A 19,658-nucleotide genomic window follows, 5' to 3' on the forward strand; every position below is an offset into this window, starting at 1 on the left:
TCCGAATTCCCCAAACGAGCACTGATATCTGTGTTGGAACCGGGAGGATGCGAATTAAGCCGATCAACCCGTTCAACCCAGCGGGCCAGCGCATGCAGCCAAATACCGTAGTTGGTTGCAGATAGGGGAAGTTGGATTTATCTGGGATATCCTCAAAGAATGAAGGGTAAAGTAGTCCAATGGAGAAAGATCAAAGATCCTCTTCTCGCAAATCGCACAATAATGTTTGAAGGATCTCCTTGTCAGATTGTCAGAGAGAGGGAGCGAGAGTGAGAGAGGGAGACGTACAATACTGGTCGCTGTTGTCGACAGCCGGGGCGCCTCTCCGCTTCTCCCATCCTTTTCTAGGGTTCGAGAAGCTCGGAGAGAAGCGTCGTGTTCTCGTAAAATTTTCCTTGTTGTCTGTCTGCAGATTATCTCTCTCCAGTAATAACTCTCTCTTTGCTCGCGCACTTTGTACATTCGAGACACCATGAATTCGAATGCGAATGTCATCACGAACTCGCTCCAATCAATTTTGGGAGTTTCTCTCGGATACGAATCGGTTTCCGATTCCTTTGTCGTGGTATTGACTACCTCGGCTGCAGTGCTTGTTGCACTTGCTTTCTTAGTGTGGAGAAGATCCGCTCCGGAGAAACCCCTGAAGCCTGTCGAAGCTCTGAAGCCGGTGTCATTTGAGGAAGAAGAGGAAGTTGAAGTGGATCCAGGAAAGACGAAGATAACGATTTTCTTCGGTACTCAGACTGGCACCGCCGAGGGATTTGCTAAGGTACTTCCGCGGAATTACGAAATTTGACGGAACTTCAGGCTCTTTTCCTCATTTATTTTCATTATGCTTCGACGGAAGTTGTTTTTTTTTTTTTTTTTTCCTGTGGATAGTCAGAGTTGTATTTTTCGCTGATCCACCAAAAAAATATGAAAATGAGCTGAACCGTTCTATTTTGGTTTCAGTCACTTCTTATGGATTGCTACGAAATTGAGAATTTTCTTTAACGATAGTAAAAGAAAAAGAGAATTTTCTTTAAGATAGACTACATAGAGTCTTAGATAGAGTCTAAGATTTTGAGTTTTAATAGGTTTGATTAGTCTGTAAGTATGATGAAATTATCACACTCAACAATGTATTCTTCTTAGCCTTCCTTGAATTTTAACTTGGTATCAGAGCCAAAGGTTCAACCTTGAGCTCTTTCAAATTGTTCCCGTGTTTCCGGAGGGTGGCTGGCGTCTTAACCACCTGCTGGCTGCCTACTTGTTTAATTTAGTCTTTCATTCATATTTCTTTTTATAGCCAATTCTACTTTCACTTTTACTTTGGTTATGTTTCTTGCATTTACCCACTTGCCCATCACCATCACTCTTTATTCATTGTTATAAAGTTGCATGCTGAAAGTGAAGATGGGTGTTTTCTTCCTCACGCCATCAGAACCCAGAATCATTTCTTTTCTACATCACCACCGTCCCTCGGAACCCAGAATCAGTTCTAGTGATCGTTTGTGGCAACCCATGCGACTCCGGTGAGAAACGAATTTTTCATGTTTTTCTTTTCTCTGAACTCCATTAATGGCCGGTGAAAGACACCACCAACCAGATCGTCATGAATTCCAATGACCACAACGATGATTGATTGCTGTAAGAGACCTATTTTTTGGCACTTATTTCTTTTTCTTTCCTGTCACTCTCGACAAACATAAGCCGATAAGCGTGGCCTCTCAATGTCCGTGTTTGTTGTGCTGCCAAAACCCAAAGGCTCAAGCCCACCAATCGTGGTTTCACCATTGCCAAATCTGCGGAGCAACAGTGACAACAGGGGCACACCGCTACAGAACCAGTCGTTTCTCCCAAATTCCACTTTTCGTCTCCCCCTCAGCAGGATTTCTCCAACTTAGTTTCTAAGGTCTGTGACATCTTACACCAGCTTCAGCAGCAACAGGTCAATTTGACATAATACACCTGCTGCTCTTCTATTTGGCCCATAGAGGTCTACTTCAAAAAAAAAAAAAAGCCCACTGAGGCATTTCATTGACCCATTGAGGTCTTTATTGGCCGTTGTTGGCCCTTTTTAGATTGGCCCGTTGTGGCCCATTTCGTATTGGCTAAAGAAGCCAGCCCATTGAGACATCTTAGTTGACCCAATGAGGTCTATTGGTGGCCTATTTTGGCCTAACTTCAATCTGGCCTGTGTTGGGCCATTTTCATTCCAGTACAAGCCCATAGAGGCTCTTTTCTTCTTCGACAACAGATTCTCACCATTTTGACAGGGGATTGTCGTCGCCGGTCATCCATTACTTGCTACACCATCATCTTCACAGTTGGACACATCATCTCATCATGCCAACATACAACTGGTCATTTGCCATCAACATCATTCCAGCAGGCTTGTCATCATCTTCACAACAGGACACCATCAAGATCACCATTCCATCATCTACATGTCACATCCTCGCAATTATCAGCATATTGCACATTTGTGAGTGTTTGAGGGGGCGTGTTAGGGAATTGAGATAAGGTTTGATACATGAGCTGTTATGATAAGGGTGATTAGGAGTTCTTAGTAAGATAGAAATTGTTATGTTATGATAGAGTTTGAGATGGATTAAGATAGACTACATAGTCCTAGATAGAGTCTAAGAGTTTGAGCTGGAATAGGTTTGATTTCTATTTTATTCTATAAATATGATGTAATTATCACATTCAACAATGTATTCTTCCTAGTCTTCCTTGAATTCTAACTTCAGACTGTTCTAAACAGTATTTAATTTCAGGTCTTCCTCTTATGCTCAGAAATTCCACTAAAAGAATATCATTTACTTTTTTTCGTATGTTAGTAGGCTTTTGGTTTATTACATGTTAGCATATTTAAAATGCAAGTGGTGTATGTATGGGGTAGTAGTTCCTATCTGTTTACTATTATCTGACCATTTGAATACCAAGTAATACTATTTCTAATTAGTTATGAAGTCTATGACTAAGTCCCGATCTACTAGTAACTAGTAAGTAGTAACAAACAACGCTGGGCATATCATAGTTGTGCCACATGTCCTCAACACATGTGATCTTTAAAAAACAATATGCACAAGTGCATTTTTACCATTTCAATTCTTGGAGGAAACGATATTCTTGTTGCTGTGAGAATTAAATATTTTCTTACAGGTTTTGAGTGTAAAAATTGTTGTTATATTTGATATGAGATTCCTTTCTGTGACAGGCTTTGGCAGAAGAAGTTAGGGCTAGATATGACAAAGCAGTTGTCAAGGTCGTGGACCTGGTATGTGATACATAAGATAATGTTTGCGTGTGTTATGTACGTGCGTGCACACTGTAGGAAACTGCTTTTATACTTTGTTGTGATGCTTATACTGTTAACTTGTGGGTTTGTTCAGGATGATTATGCAGCTGATGATGATCAGTATGAAGAGAAATTGAAGAAAGAAACATTGGCCTTTTTCATGGTAGCCACGTAAGTTGTAAATCTTACTCTTAATAGCAGATTATATGTAAAATTTTAATTATTATGGGGTTTTCCGAGATTTCTGGTGCTTATTTAGATCACTAGAACCTGAAATTGCAGCTATGGTGATGGAGAGCCAACTGACAATGCTGCAAGATTTTATAAGTGGTTTACTGAGGTAACTTAATAGAAAGCTTTAGACCAAACAAATGTAAATCTGAATGATGTTAAGGTTTTTATATCCATAAAGCTTTCTAATTATGAGAATATATTTCTCATGCTCAGGGAAAAGAAAGAGGAACCTGGCTTCAGCATCTCACTTATGGTGTTTTTGGTCTGGGTAATCGTCAATATGAACATTTCAATCAGGTAATTCTCTAGTTTTTTGAGGTTTAACATTTGTCTTTTAGGTATAATTTAACTGCACAAATTCCAAAACAGATTGCCAAAGTGGTGGATGAACAATTTAGTGAACAAGGTATGTGTCTTTTTTATACGCTTTGAATCACATCACCGTTAGTTTGTTACCATATCATACAAATCTCCTATAATTGGAATTTTAATTCCTTTATGCTCCTAAATAGTATTGGCAATAACTACAACTGTTCTAAGTGATTGACTTTTCTGTGATGTTTTGAGTCTTTTGACAAATGTAGTGTATGCTTTTGTTTATTTTATACTTCAAAATATTGTAATTCTGATTAATGTTACCAATGAAGAAAATCTTATCAGTGTTAAAGATGTATCAGTAATTCTGGTTATGTTATCATTGGTCCCTAGACCTGATATCAAGTCAACCTTGCTAGCCCATCCATAGCTGTAGATTTTGCTTGACAATTTGCAGATCCAGATACCCATCTTAACTAGCAGTAAAGGTTAACTGCCAGATGTTTGGCCTCTGTAATTAGGAACCTTAACCACCAGGGTCATTCCAGTTTTCATTTGAATCAACTTAACGCTACTTGACAGTTACCTTCCACAATTAGGTCAATTGCTTTCTTTGCTTTTGATTTGGGTGTTGGTGGTTATCAGATTTCAAGGTTCTGGGTTGAGTATATCTTGCTTCATGTTTGGTTTATGATGGCCATACTCTGTTTCTTAAGTTGTAATGTTTTATTTTGTAAGAAGGGACAATTTTTATGCATTTTCTCTTGTCAAAGTGGTATCTTTATCCTTTTGTTATTACTTTTCTTCTTTTTTTTTAATGAACTTTGATGTTTTTATAGAAAGAGCATACCCTGTTGAACACTAAAGGCCTTATGTGGCCTTTAGTGATGGAGGGTGGCGTTGCCAACCTTGAGGCCTCAGGTTTATAGAAAGAACATACCCTGGGCCCATAAGGCCTCGGGTTTCCTAGGGATCTACCACTAAAGTTAAACACTAAAACTCCCTGTGAAGGAGGATACTGTTGCTACATGATATTGCTGTCTATGGAGTGAAGGGCTTGGAGTAATATGCCACCCTGTAACCACAAAAACACATCAAGGAAGCCTTAGCCCTTATGTGGTCACTTTGATCACTTTTAGTGATTAAATCAATATCAATCTAAGAGACTTTAATGTTTTCAGAGAAATTGTGTATTTTCTTTTATTCCAAAATATTCCATAAAATAGCTGTTTGAATGCATCTCTACATGAGAGAGAAACTAGACTCAGACCATGGTGTATATCCTCTCGTGGTTTATACTTTTGCTTTATTAGTTATTGTTTTTCTTTTTGATAGTAAATGTAAAAAGAATTTTATTAAAAGGAAAAAAAGCCATACAATCTTGTCAGGTGTTACCTTAACACCTGAACACATAACAAAAGCAAGGAGAAAATCAAAGCACATCATCCAAATTACAAATTTGCAATCCCACAACTTCCCCAAGTCTGTCCCCTAAGTCCTCTTTATCGACTTGATCAAATTCTGGTAAAACAAGATCCAATTGACACAACTTTGCCAATGGTTGGGTTGCCACCAGCCTCTCCATACTGACTTCGTTTCTTGCAATAACACCACAACCGGATTAAAATTTTTCAACATATTCCTCACTAAACCCTTCTTCTTCCTACTCTCAACCCCTGATGTTCCAAGATAGCAATTTCATCCTCGCCTCCCTCCACCCTCCCCCCCCCCTTTTGGGCCTTCGAACTTCTCCCTTCACTCCTCAGCTATACCTTCTTCCCACCCTTCCCCTTCCTCCCACACCTCTCTCTCTTCCCCTGCAACTTTCTTATTATATTCTTCCTTCCTGCTCCTTAGTGTTCAATTGCCCTTCTAACCACCCTCTCCCACCCAGGAAAAATAAACTGAGTGATTTTCCAATCTCCACCTGTGAGATCCTCCTTTTCCTGTTATAAACTCTATACTGTCTCTCAACCTCATCGACTTCCCTGGATGCCTTCCTCTTTGATATGCTTCCCCTACCACCCTCTTCAGCACCCCTGCTCCTGTCCTCCCCTTGTTGGAATCTACCAGTCCGGGCGAAGAAAGAGGACTGGAACCTACCTGTAATTTGCCTGAATCCTTGTCTCTTGGTCCTGAACTGGGGCTTCTCTTCCACTTGAAGCTATCCTCCCATTTCGTTGTGAATGTTCCAATGGCTGGACTTCAAAAGGCCCCTACCTTGGATCACTGCACTCTATTCCTGATTTTGACCTTCCCTGCCAATCACCTACAAACTCAACTCCATCTCAGGGTCTGTATTTCCAACCTGATGAGGGGAAATTTAGCCCTCCAGTGACATGATGACACGTTGCACCTCAAAACAGTCAGACCATCTCAGCACCATGCAAGTAATTCTTGGAAGTGCCTTGGACACCTCACACCCACCCTGACAACCTCGGTAGACCGAACTACGAACAGGCCTGACAAGACATCAGGTCGTCAGCATGAGAGGCGACCTGCTTCCGTCAACCTGACCCGAGTTCAGCTAGCGACTTGCCTGACATGCCAGTCCGGCAAGACATCCCCATTCACAAAAAAGGTATGGGTGATTTAGCACTCAAGCTCTCTAGCTCTCTCTCTTGCTTTCTAGCTCTCAGAAAACTCCATTTCGCTCACTTAAGCATTGGAGTATGAGTATCCACACCATGTAAAGTAGCTCGGGTACTCTGATTTTCTCTCTTTCTTTGCAGCTCGACCAAGCAACCTACCTAGTCTGCCGTCCGAGCTGTCCTCTGGCAGGGAGCTACCAGATCACGCACCATCACAACCTTATGTACATCTTTGCTTTGATAGGAGGTAGCCACAGACACCTTTGATCTCCTTTCTTCTACGACTCATTGGTTACTGACTTACTTTTGCTTGTGCATTAGTAATGCTCTACTGACTTTTTAAAAGAAACAAACACCAAGCTCGGGGTCTGGTTTCAACCTTCCCTGCCAATTGCCTACAAAGTCAGCTCCATCTCAGGGTCTGTATTTCCAACCTTAAGTACATCTTTGCTTCAATAGGAAGCAGCCACAGGCACCTTTGATCTCCTTTCTTCATTGACCCCTTGGTTACTGTTGCTTGTGCATTAGTAATGGTCTACTGACTTTAAAAAGAAACAAACACCAAGATGCCTGAAGCCTTACCTATTCTAGATAAGATCTCTGATGGCAAATTTTCCACCAAGGTTCTATTTGTTTCCAGTGTAAATCTGAACCAGATACAAATTTTGCACCTGGTTAAGTTTTGCACCCTTTCGTTTGTAACTCTGATTTGTACTCCTGCTTGATATAAAATTTGTACTTTTTGACTAATTTGCTCTCACTGGCAGTGCAAAATTTTCATCCTAAAAACAATTATCTTTCTCTTAAAAATATCATCCCAAAAATTGATGCAAATTTGCACCACCTTGCACCTACCTTTCTCTCTTACATATAAATGGGTACCACATCATCTTGCTTCCTACCTTTCTCACAAACGATCTCTTTCATATAAGGTGGGGAGTCCATTTTACTCACTTATTTTTATTTCTCACAAACAAATAAGAAAACTCATCTGAAGCTAAATAAAACCAGAACTTTTTTTATTGGAAATGGTAACTTCACTAAAATTAAAACTATGATAAGGTACATCTGTCAACTCCTAAGAGGAAGTTGACCCAAGTTACATATTCATTACAGCACTGCCCAAAACATGTTCTCCCTAACAGTCCATTTGTTTTGCTAAGGTATCCTCTAGCCTGTTAGCTGACCTTCTTGTCCACTTAAAGCAAACACCAATCTCCCTCGTTATATTCATTATTTCCCTTGTCATCTGGCTATATTTCCATGCTCCCAAACAACCTGATTGCATCCATCCCATTAACAGCTTAGAGTCCCCTTCAATCTCCATTTGATGTAGTCCCAAATGTTTGGCATATCTTACGCCTTGAAGTAAAGCCATCACCAGAACATTACCATGCATTTACACCAATGCAAAATGAAATTTGCACTTGAAACAAACCGGGCCTAAAGAAGCAACAAGAGTACAGTTGATATTGGATTAGGAATGCAAGGAACGAATTGCAACCAAAATTACAAAACCAATGCCCTTGTATAAAAGGCTATAACCTAGTCTTAGTCCCAGTTATATGGGATCTTGGGAGGGGTAGATTGGATACAGACCTAACCTTTGGCATATTTGAGGAAATATTGGGGTGTGTTTGGGATTTGGCCCTCTGCTTCCATAAAGGCCTCAAAGTCCTCAACCTCCATGGATTAGGAAGAATGCAAGGCATTTAATCTCAGATTAGCTACTTGGAGTGAATGAGTGATGCAACTAGTAGACAGACAAACGTGACCAGAGTTTCACATGGTTGAATTGTTGAATGCTGGAAGTGCTTCAGTACAATCCACATTTACAAAAAGTGTTTTTAATTTTTTTTTCTCTTCATTGAAACAAAGGTTCATTGAAGACAAGGGCTCTGCCCCTCCTCAGTATGGTTAAGGATTACCAGACTATGCCATTATTATGGAGGTTTATGTGATTATATGTCAGTGCAAAGTGCAAGGAATGGCTGGTTGATAATTTCTTTTTTCTTTTATCAATAACAGTGGATTTTATTAATAGTTTGGAAAACCAAAATTACAAGGTAAGGAGCTAAAGAATATTAGCTCCCAAATACCCTATAAGCCCTAAACATGGAGCAATTACAAAACAGTCCAAAACATAGAGTTTTGGTTCACCCCTTGCCTAGCTAGACCATCTTCCAGTGCATTAGCACTTCTCACTATCCATGTACAACGAATTTCAATATCCTTGATGAGCCACTTGAACTTCCTCCTGTCATTGTTGTATTTCCAGAGCATAGAACTATCCTCTTTTAACCAATTCACTACAATTTCAGAATCACCTTCTATGATCAACTTTTAAAGTTCATTTCCTTGGCCCTTTGTATCCCTTCAAGAGCTCCTAGGAACTCAGCCCTCAAGGAACCTCCCACCCCAAATGGGCCAAAATACATAGCTAACAGATTCCTTTTTTCATCTCTTATCACTCCCCCCACTCCAGAGGGCCCTAGATTACCCATGCTGTTGCCATCAAAATTCAGTTTGGTAAACCCATGAGGTGGAGGTGTCTAGTAGGAATTTGAGGTCTTCTTAATTGAGCCTAACTCTGCAATCTCCTTCCACTTTCTGGTCATCTCATCAACTAAGAACACTGCAAACAATTCCAAGGTTTTCAACCAGTGAATCACCCTAATGTGGATGGCCTCCAGGATTACTTTCAAACTTCTCTCCTTATTTGAAAATACCCTTGAATTTCTCTCCTCCCAAATAATCCAACACATTGCAGCCCTACCACATCTCCACATGATCTTGGCCCTTTTGGTTGACTAGTTAGGCGTGGAAGTAAATAAGCTTTGCACATTCGAAGGGGGAGTCCACCTGCACCCAAACAAATAAGTAAATCATTCCCAAATGACTTTAACAAACCGGCAAGAAATTAATAAGTGACATCTAGACTCACTATTAGATTTACAAAGGACACACCAGTGAGGAGACAAACAACTATTGGGTCTTTTTCTTTAAAGTAGATCCCTTGTATTAACTCTTTCCAAGAAGGCTTCCCAACATAAGCCCCAACCTTTAGAGGTATAGGTCAACACCACACTTCTTTAACAGGAAAAGACAGTCTAACAGGAGAATGAGGTAAAAGGGCCTTGAAGAAAGAGGCACAAGTGTAGGAACCCGAGGGAGTGAGTGTCCATATTCTACTATCTGACTTTGATGGCTCAATGAAGACCTCTTCAAGAATGGATAGTAAGGCTAAAATGCAGGCTAACCCTGTGTCCCTGACATCTCTTCTCAAATTCAAATCCCAACTGAACCCAGAAGGTGAATTAGAAGGTACAAGAAAAGAGGAAACTGGTTCATTTTTAAGGGTAGAAATAGTAAAGAGGCCTGAAAATTGAACTTTCAAAGAGGAGTCCCCAACCCACACATGTTCTCAAAATTTAATGAGATTACCTGAGTGTAAATCATACCTGACCCATGGATAAAACAAAGGCAAAATGGCTTGAATAGCTTTCCAAGGAGAAGCTCTTGTAGTCCTTGCTAGGATCCCAGAGTCCCGTCCATTGTTTGTCAGCCCATGTATACTTCCCACTATCTTAATCCATAGTCTTTCTTTCTCGAATGAGAATCTCCACAGCCATTTCCCTAGTAGTGCTAAGTTCCTAATCCTTATATTCTCAATTCCCAAATCCCCATCCTTCTTACATCTACATACCACCTCCCACCTGACCCTATGATCCTTCTTCTCCTCCCCCGGCTCCCAAAGAAAGTCTCTCATTAGATTTTCCAGCCTACTAGCCACTTTAGCCAGAATCTTAAAGACTGATAGGAAATAGACAGGAAGGTTGGCAAGCGTAGACCTAATCAAATTCCTCCAAGAGATAAGTAATTCTTCTTCTAGTTAGCAAGTCTTTTTTCAAACCTTTCCACAACAGGGGCCCAAAATTCACCTTTCTGAGGATTATCTCCCAATGGTAAACCAAGGTAGTTTAAGGGCCAATTAGATACTACACACCCCAGAATGTCTGCACACTCACAAACCTCCCCCTTGCCCATATTGACTCCAATTATACAACTCTTCCCAAAGTTTACTCTAAGGTTTGACATTTGCTCAAAAAGGTGTATAGTGAGCTTTAGGTTTCTAATCCTATTGATATCCCCTCCTTCACAAAATAGAATTGTCATCTACAAATTGTAGGTGTGTAAGTGGTATATTGTCTCTTCCAACCCTCCATCCTCTTATTAAATCCCTAGAATCTACTTTGGATATTAATCTCCCCAACACTTCTGCAACCAAAGTAAACAAAAAAGGGGAGAGAGGGTTCCCTTATCTAATCCCTCTCAAAGCTGGGAAATAGTCCACCACTGTCCCACTCACCAAAATAGAGTACTGACAATCCCTAATGCAACCCATCACCCATTTGCACCAAATTTCTCTAAACCCAAAGTTCATCATCACCTCCAATAGGAAAGACCAATCGACCAAGTCAAAAGCCTTTTCCAAATCTAATTTACAGACCACCCCACTTCTCCTGGATCTCTTGAAATTCTCTAGACTTTCTTGATAATTTCTGTTTGTAATATGCAAATTTTCGAATTAAAAAATGACAACAAAATTGTGTCAAAACTGATTGCTTGAAAAAGGAAAGTGCCAGAGAATGTCTGGAAAACTGAACTAATTCAACCAGATTTCCAGTGTAACAAAATTTGTAACCAACTGCTTATTCATTGCTACTTCTGCCTTTCAAACTACTATTGAATTGTGATGCCTTTAAGAGAAACTGATGTTGCAATTCACCTGTAAATATTTTCTGATGTTGCATTTTCTTTCTGGTTGTTATACAAGTACAACTTGTTATTGATTTGTTTGTCAATTATGGGTTTGTGATCATCTCTTTGAATGTTCCATTGAAAAATAGATCTCTCTTAATGAATACATTTAGAAGACAATGATGATGGAATTCATCAGAGTTGTTTATTTCTTGTCCTTAGTTGTTTATCTATTATGGTTTTGCGATCATCTCTCTAACAGCACATAAACACCATACACGATGATTTGATAGGTGCAAAGTGTCTTATTCCGGTTGGGCTTGGTGATGACGATCAATGCATTGAGGATGATTTTGCAGCTTGGTATGACTCATCATTTTAGCTAATCATAATCTGAGCCTGGAGAAGACTGCAGATCCTGGATAAGAGCATAATTATAGCTTATTGACATTAACCATAATTATCTGTTCCAGGCGAGAGTCATTGTGGCCTGAATTAGATCAGCTACTTCGAGACGCAGATGATGCTAATACAGTATCTACTCCATATACTGCAGCTATTCCTGAATATAGGGTCGTGGTTCATGATCCTACTGTTACAGCCTATGAGGATAAATACTCAACTATGGCAAACGGGAATGTTACATTTGATATTCATCATCCTTGCAGGTACTTCTGGACATGTGTTTTTAGTGGAAACTCTCCCCCCTTCCCCCCCCTCTCAAAGCCCAAAAAATCAACCATTTAGAATTCAGTAAACTTATTTTTATCTTTTCACATGAAGAGCCAACGTTTATGTTCAAAGGGAGCTTCACAAACCTGATTCTGATCGATCTTGCATACATTTGGAGTTTGACATATCAAGCACCAGTCTTATGTGAGTTTACTCTTCTTTATTCTTCTTTGAAGATAAGATTGATTAGTCATTGTGATGGCAATTTTGTAGTAATAACTTTATTTTCTCCTTGATATAACTACAAGTGAGAAAAACCTGTTTTTAACCCAGAATCTGCAATTTCATGATTGTGTACATACCTATTCTCTGAAAAAAATCCATGTGTTTTTACCTTTATTTCTCGTATGGTGTCTGCTTTTTTTTTGTTTTTTTGATTCAGTCCATCATGTTTCAGCTCATTTTTCTTTTCTTTGTTTCTTCCAAAAATTTGATTAGAATGTCCTAGCATTTGGATTCATTTCTGTTACTCTTCTCAGATATGAAACTGGAGACCATGTTGGTGTGTATGCTGAGAATTGTGATGAAACCATTGAAGAAGCAGGCAACTTATTGGCTCAGCCCTTGGATTTTCTGTTTTCACTTCACACCAACAAAGAGGATGGGACTCCACTGCCAAGCTCATTACCACCCCCCTTCCCTGGGCCTTGTACCTTGCGCAATGCACTAGCACGCTATGCAGATCTCTTGAATCCTCCTAGAAAGGTTGTTTAAGTCCTGATCATCTTGTATCTTTTGCCTTCATTGTAGTTGGAGTTTGAGATATTTGGTTTTTATCTTTTGGTACTTTCAGGCTAGTCTTGTTGCTTTGGCTGCTCATGCATCTGAACCTAGTGAAGCAGAAAGACTAAAATTTTTGGCATCACCTGAGGGAAAGGTCCATAGTTTACCTTTTTTTCCTTGGTTGTACTGCAGGCAATTTATTTGGGTTATTTTCCTGTTATGATTGCATGGTTATCATTTAGTACCTTTTCTTTATATTTTAATTTGTTTTTATTATCTTTTCTATTTCCAGGATGAGTATTCGCAATGGGTTGTTGGGAGTCAGAGAAGTCTCCTGGAAGTGATGGCTGAATTCCCATCAGCTAAACCTCCCCTTGGTGTTTTTTTCGCTGCAATAGCTCCTCGTTTACAGCCACGATATTATTCAATTTCGTCCTCTCCTAGGTGATGCTCTTTTCCCAGAAATAATAATCTGAAGCAATTTTAACTGTCATGAGGACTCCAGGAAAGTTTTTGGATGGTATATTTTGTGCAGGTTAGCACCTTCTAGAATTCACGTGACATGTGCTTTGGTCCATGGACCGAGTCCCACAGGGAGGATTCACAGTGGAGTGTGTTCAACATGGATGAAGGTAGGAAATGATGATAGTTTAGAATCATCTTTATCTTTTATATTCAATATACTAGTTGGTTCTGACGTTCTGTGGTTAGTAAATTTGTAAGAATATACAAGTATCACACACCTGTACTTGACAGCGTGCAGTTCCTTTAGAGAAAAGCCATGACTGTAGCTGGGCTCCTATTTTTGTTAGACCATCAAATTTTAAGTTACCATCAGATCCGTCAACTCCAATTGTCATGGTGGGGCCTGGTACTGGGTTGGCACCTTTCAGGGGATTTCTGCAGGTATGAAACTGAAAGTGGTTCTCTAGGAGGTCTAGGTTTCTTGTTATTCCAAATGGATTGCATCTTTCTAACCCCCCGTTATCTTTTCAGGAAAGACTTGCCTTGAAGGAGGATGGTGCTCAACTTGGCCCTGCTCTCCTCTTTTTTGGATGTAGGAACCGTAAAATGGTAAGTGATCATCATTATACATTATGCCTAGACTTATAAGTTTTCTTTTAATCTCATTCATTCTATTTTTTGGATGGGGTGGGTTGGTGGTTGTTATTCTTTATGTTACTGGCCTAACTGATTTTATCTATTTTCAGGATTTCATTTATGAAGATGAGCTCAATAGCTTTGTAGAACAAGGTGTTCTATCTGAGCTGATTGTTGCATTCTCACGTGAAGGACCAAATAAGGAATATGTTCAGCATAAGATGATGGACAAAGTAAGTAGGAGGTAGTAGATACGGGCAATAGATTGCAGTTCTCATTGGCTACCGTGTATAAAATATGCTCCACGTGCAGGCAACAGAAGTATGGAATCTAATATCCAGGAATGGGTATCTCTATGTATGTGGAGATGCAAAGGGAATGGCTAGAGATGTCCACCGGACTCTGCATTCCATTGTTCAAGAGCAGGTATGAAGTATTACTTTCTGCTTGGAATCTAGTTCTTGTTGAGGGTGAGGTGAGATGATCAAATCATGTTCTAGATTTTTCATTTTGCTGGTTCCTTAAATTAATGAAATTATACTGAAAACTTCTTCTGGCTTTTTGGGGAAAAAGATCTAGCACCCACAACATGAAAGTGCTGATCCTGAACTGACAAATTTCTAGATGCATAGTGTGTTCAGTTTGTACTGGTATTGATTAAATCAATCATTTCCGGATACACATTATAGAATGGCTTCCTTTAACTGACTAAAGAAAAAAATGGATTTGGTTGGCTAGGAATAACCAGACAGCTTTCTTTTTTGTGTCTATTCTGGGCCATCTCCGTCCGTCTTCAAAACATTAGTTATAGTTATACACGCGATTCATCGATGTCTTATTGTGCGCATAGAATTTTCCCTTGGTAAAAACAAGACACAAAGCCATAATCCAATTGTTACTCACATATATGGATTCTGTTTCAGGAAAGTACGGATTCATCCAAGGCCGAGGCTATAGTGAAGAAACTCCAGATGGAAGGACGGTATCTAAGAGATGTCTGGTGATTTATCAATAGCTGCCTTCTCCGTGATGGCAAACCATGATGGGGTTTATCATAATATCTTCAGAGTAAAATCCATTTGTTAACCACAAGGACACCTACAAAGTTGTCTAACAGATGAGGATTGTGGGAAAAAATTTTGGTTTCTGGATAAGAGCAAACATGTATGCATCAAGCATTTGTATGCCCTTTTCAGATGGAAAGAATGTGTATGCCATTATTTCAAGTTTCATATAGGAAAGCGCTAAGAAGTAACAAGGATTAAACAAATTTGAGTATTACAACCATACCATTTGGTAGCTGAGGCTATCATATAGCTTAGGAGATTATGATTGCTGGTTCACCTCTGAGATCTTGTAAGGATGGTAATAGTACTGTGACTTTTTAAGTTTAGAATAAAGATGATTGCTTGAATAGGTTCTGCTGATTTGTTTCCATTTGTCATACCTGCGAAGAAAGTCTGATTTCTGTTTACGCGTTTGTGTATATGCATTCACTTGTAAACATTTGTTTTGGGCCATTAACGAGCAGTTTTTTCCATGCCTCACATTAATGGTACCAGCCATCATAGGCCCCTTTTATTTTTGGGTAAGTTACTTAGGCTCAGTTTGGTTTGTGGTAAGATTTGGGTGGGATGGAAAAGTGTAAAAAATTACCTTTCCATTGTTTGGTTTTATATATGGGAAAATAATAGAAAAACACTGTTATGAGGGAGAAGAGAGAAGAGGAAGATGGAGGGAGAGACAGAGAATTTCATGACTGAAGCTCCGATCTATGTTTGCGAACTCAGATCTAAGTTCAACCATGGTAGAAAACCTATGATCTGTATTTAATCTGGCTTTTACTAGTAATGGTGGTGGTGCAGCAGCGGTGGTGGTGCAACAGTGGCGGGGCAGAGGATGAAGATGAAGAAACTCGAGTTTTTTCATCGGGGTTGCACGGTTTTGGTGTGACTCCTATTTCATAATTTTGGGATCTCACATCCCATTTTTTTCTCATCCCCATCCCACAAACCAAATGGAGCCTTACCTACCCGGGTAATTCTTTTTTAGGAAAGACTTACATTTACCCAGATAGTGCATTTACCCATGTTCTTATACGGGTAAATTAAATGGACTCCCTTACTATGAGGTTAATGATAAAGACCCCGCACTTTTTTTTTTTTTTTTATTGTGTGTGACAAGTCTCTCGTGAATTTTGGCTATTAGGCAAAGACCCCCCTTGGCCATTAAGTCAGATAAGGGAAGGCATTAAATGACCAAAATACCTAGATAAACTTTTTTCTGTTTTCTTTTTCTTACCCTTACTTTCTTCACAAGTCAAAATAATACTAACCAGAGACATTTCTACGGAATTCCAATTCCTCCAAATCCTTATCAACTCGGGGCATTTTCATTCCCCCAAACATTACCCAAAAAAATAAATAAGAGCAAATATTGGACGAGTAGGAGTGTCAAAATGTTGCCCCTACCTACAGTGGCAGCGAGATCCGAGAGTAGTTTGTCCTCTCGGTGGCAGCGAGAGTTGAGAGTAGTTCGTCACTTCGTCCTCACCGAAATGTTGCCCCAAGCAGTTCGTCCCCATCGGAATGTTGCCCCTATGGCACCGTCTCCGTCGGTAACAAACATATGCTTGAATTTAAAGAACCCGGCAAAATTACTATGTGAATTCCGCCGCAGAGTATTGTGTTTGCTCCCTTTGCGTGCTTGAAGGCTGAAGCTGAAGACCTCCACCTTGCTTCGAATCATCCACCAGCAACGACGCTTGATGTACGAGTGAAGGCACAGTTGGGGTTTCAGTTTATACGAAGCAGACAGGCTACGAGCAATCACATCTCGTCGTTTCTTCTAGAACGAGGACCTGGTTTTTGTTGTAGGCGAACCAGTTGATCTTACTTGGCGAAGATCGTACAAGCAATGAGCTCGTGCTTCTTGGCAATGTCATTGTGCCATTGAGCTCTGTGGAACAACGATTAGATGAGCGACATGCGCCTTCCAAGTGGTTTGTGTTTGATGGTGGAAGCAACAGTGGTCATGGTGCAGCTCCTGGCAGAGAAGGAAGAGCGATCTACTGTTGCTAGATTCATCTACGACTTTGCTTGGAAGGTGGGTATTACGTTCTTGATGAGGCAGCACATGTGTGTAGTGATTTCCGTCCGACAGCCTCCGGGTTCTTTTATCTATTGTGTGATTTCCGTTGCACAGCAGTGTGTTAATCCCTTATAGCTTCAGTTGTTGGCAATGTCAGTTTTTGTTTTATATTGTTTAACATCTTTTCTGACAGCGGCAATAAATATATTGTCAGCCCTTAACATAGAATATAAATGAATGACAGGTTGGTGTAAGCTTGACTAACAACTATAATTGTATGCGACAATCGAGTCGATTTGTTTTTTATCATTTATACACTATCAAATTGAAATTTACCTGGCCTTTCGTTTTTATAATTGAGGAAGTGAAACCGATCGGTACTATTTGAAAACTGGCAAATTTGGGTCGAATTGGGTTGGATTGGTTGGTTTAATCAGTTTCATGAACAACCCTAATGTTATGGTGCAAATTGTGAAGCATCCGGTGCTTGGATAAGCCTTATAAAATAAATTAGAAAATAATAGTTTGGAAATTTCGAAAATTTTAAGCAATCATAAGAATCTTTTTCCAAGATGGAATCCTAACAAAGGGGGGTCTTTTTCTAATGGCCAAAGTTCAAGGGGGACTTTGTCACAAAAAAAGTGCAGGGGTCTTTGTCACTGACCCCATAGTACAGGGGATCCGTGTAATTTATACTTCTTTTATTTCCCATGTAAATAATGCAATGACCATTTTATCATAAAAATCCATTATTGAAAGGGGCACTTTTGTTCCATTCAAGTGTTGGCAACTTTTTCCTCATGTGGAAAAGTTATTTATCCATTGGGAGATGGGTTATCACTTACCACCTAGGAAAATAAACTTTCCTTGTCCCCACATAAATTTGAAAAAAAAAAACACGGATTTCTTTTTCCCCTCTCAAAATCCAAAAAAATAGTGCCCCTTATTGTAAATCTAATAATGATAACTCTGAAGAGTTCCGTTTTATCTCAAAGAGAAGCATATTCAAAAACATTTGTAGAAACAGTACTAGCGTGATTTCTTAATTCAAAATGTCAAATTATTTCAGTTCCCTGAACACATCTGATTTGAAAAACGGAAAAGTACGGACAGACCCATTGCAGATTTCTGAATTCAAAATGTCAAATACCCCCACCCTATACACCAATCTCTACCCGTGGATTGGCATCAATTCCGAGCTAGTACCTACCCCACTCTATACACCAATGCTTCCCTTTAGGATGGCACTGTGTGATTCAAAGTTTCAAAAATTGAGCCAAGACATCTCTTTAATAAGGGCATTAACCTTCAAGTGGCCGCTGGCAACGAGACCTAATTTATCCGTGGTCTAAAAATTGATACATTTCGTATGATATGCATTGATACATATTAATACATTCAACCCTTGATAACATTTATCAGGGTCTGTTTTGTTTGTAGTTAAAATCGGAATTGGAATCAAAATCCTTTAGAATCAGAATCGGAATGGTTTATTCCTATAGTCTGTTTGGTTTAGACAGAAATGAGAATAGAAAATTGGAATAAGGGGTAGGGAATGACCATTCACTCAAATGGGAGAATGTCATTCCGGTAGGTCGAGGCAGGGAGTGGCCGAGGGGAGTCATGGCCCCCCCTATGCCTTTAAAATTTCCTTTAAATTTATTTAAGTTTCACTTGTATTTTAGCCCCTTTACTCATGTTTCCTAAATTTTGACCCCCTTATCCATGTTTTCTAGGTTTTGGCCCCCTCAATAAAAAATCCTAGCTCCACTCCTACCGGTAAGAATGGAAATGGGATTCTGATTTTTTTTTTTTTAATCCACTTAACTGTTCCAGCAACCAATGTGAAGGCAAAGACGTTTGGACTTCCAAAGCATCTCCCACCCACCTATGCTGCCTCCACGATGAAAGGTTTAGGGCCTGTTTGATTTGCGATCGGAATCGGGATCGGGATCGGGATCGGAATCGGAATAGCCTATTTTGCTTGGTTGTTTGGTTCAAACCGGAATCGGAATCAGATTCTGATTTGTGATGTTTGATTCGTTAAGAGGTTGGAATCGGAATCGGAATCAGCCATGATTTTCAATTTTGCCCCTAATAAAAATAAAATAAAAAAAAAAAACAGAAAATGCATGAAAATACTAAAAAATGTAGAAATTTTATAGGAAATGCAGAAATTACAAAACTGTTTTTTATGCTATCGTGTTTCATTTTTATGCAACACAGTTGCTTGAAAAATTACATATCTGCTGTAACAATACATTACAGTCAGCGCCTTTATCTGCTGTAACAACACAGTTGACATAAAACAGAAATTACAATGAAAAAGCATGGGAGAATGTCGTGTTTCATTGCAGGTGTGTTTGACATTTTTGTAGCATGAAACACGGCATGGGAATGGCACCCTCGGAATGGAAATGGCATTCCTTGGGGTGGGGTCGGGAATGGGCGTCCACCTAGAATGGGAAAGGGAATGAACCATTCCGATTCCGATTCCACACTCCTATTCCCTGAAACCAAACGGACTTTTAATACGTTTGGTCTCCCACAATGCGCTCCGAAATTAATTGTCATTTAAATCTTTCTTTATTCTCTTTCAAACCTCTCATAGACCTGTTTCAAATCTTTCTTCTCCTTCAAACGTTTCAGGTTTCAAACCTCTCAGACATCTTAGGCACTGTTGTACGTTTCAAATCTTTAAACCATCTCAGGACCGTTTGCAGTCTCTTCTCTTTCAAACGTTTGCAGTCTCTTCCTTCCAAACTCTTCTTGGGACATTTCAGATCCTCCAGGTTGCAAATTCTTGGGACGCTTCGGCTGCACTG

General features: G+C 39.6%; 1 protein-coding gene and 1 long non-coding RNA gene across 2 annotated transcripts; both read left to right on the forward strand.

Moving 5' to 3' along the window:
• The first annotated feature begins 221 nt into the window (after positions 1–221).
• On the forward strand, positions 222–15,170 carry LOC104611926 (NADPH--cytochrome P450 reductase-like). The gene is made up of 18 exons (XM_010279213.3): positions 222–769; positions 3,206–3,265; positions 3,381–3,457; positions 3,569–3,626; positions 3,734–3,817; positions 3,890–3,926; positions 11,481–11,550; positions 11,661–11,855; positions 11,971–12,063; positions 12,399–12,624; positions 12,713–12,796; positions 12,935–13,086; positions 13,178–13,274; positions 13,399–13,548; positions 13,639–13,716; positions 13,854–13,976; positions 14,056–14,169; positions 14,667–15,170. The coding sequence occupies exons 1-18, from the start codon at positions 473–475 to the stop codon at positions 14,745–14,747; spliced, it is 2,076 nt and encodes a 691-aa protein (XP_010277515.1). The 5' UTR covers positions 222–472; the 3' UTR covers positions 14,748–15,170.
• LOC148803639 (uncharacterized) lies at positions 6,277–6,847 on the forward strand. Its single transcript, XR_016077770.1, has 3 exons — positions 6,277–6,416; positions 6,568–6,673; positions 6,748–6,847. It is a non-coding gene; the product is annotated as an uncharacterized LOC148803639 (long non-coding RNA).
• Positions 15,171–19,658: the final 4,488 nt, after the last annotated feature.

The sequence above is a fragment of the Nelumbo nucifera genome, chromosome 1 (assembly GCF_055504915.1).
Source record: "Nelumbo nucifera cultivar China Antique chromosome 1, China Antique-T2T, whole genome shotgun sequence".
NCBI lineage: Eukaryota > Viridiplantae > Streptophyta > Magnoliopsida > Proteales > Nelumbonaceae > Nelumbo > Nelumbo nucifera.

Bases quoted from the DNA above. Each gene is read 5' to 3' on its own strand.
- LOC104611926 (XM_010279213.3), top strand. From the start codon at position 473: ATGAATTCGAATGCGAATGTCATCACGAACTCGCTCCAATCAATTTTG. The intron at 12,064-12,398 runs GTGAGTTTACTC...TACTCTTCTCAG, and splicing joins ATATCAAGCACCAGTCTTAT to ATATGAAACTGGAGACCATG. The intron at 14,170-14,666 runs GTATGAAGTATT...ATTCTGTTTCAG, and splicing joins ATTCCATTGTTCAAGAGCAG to GAAAGTACGGATTCATCCAA.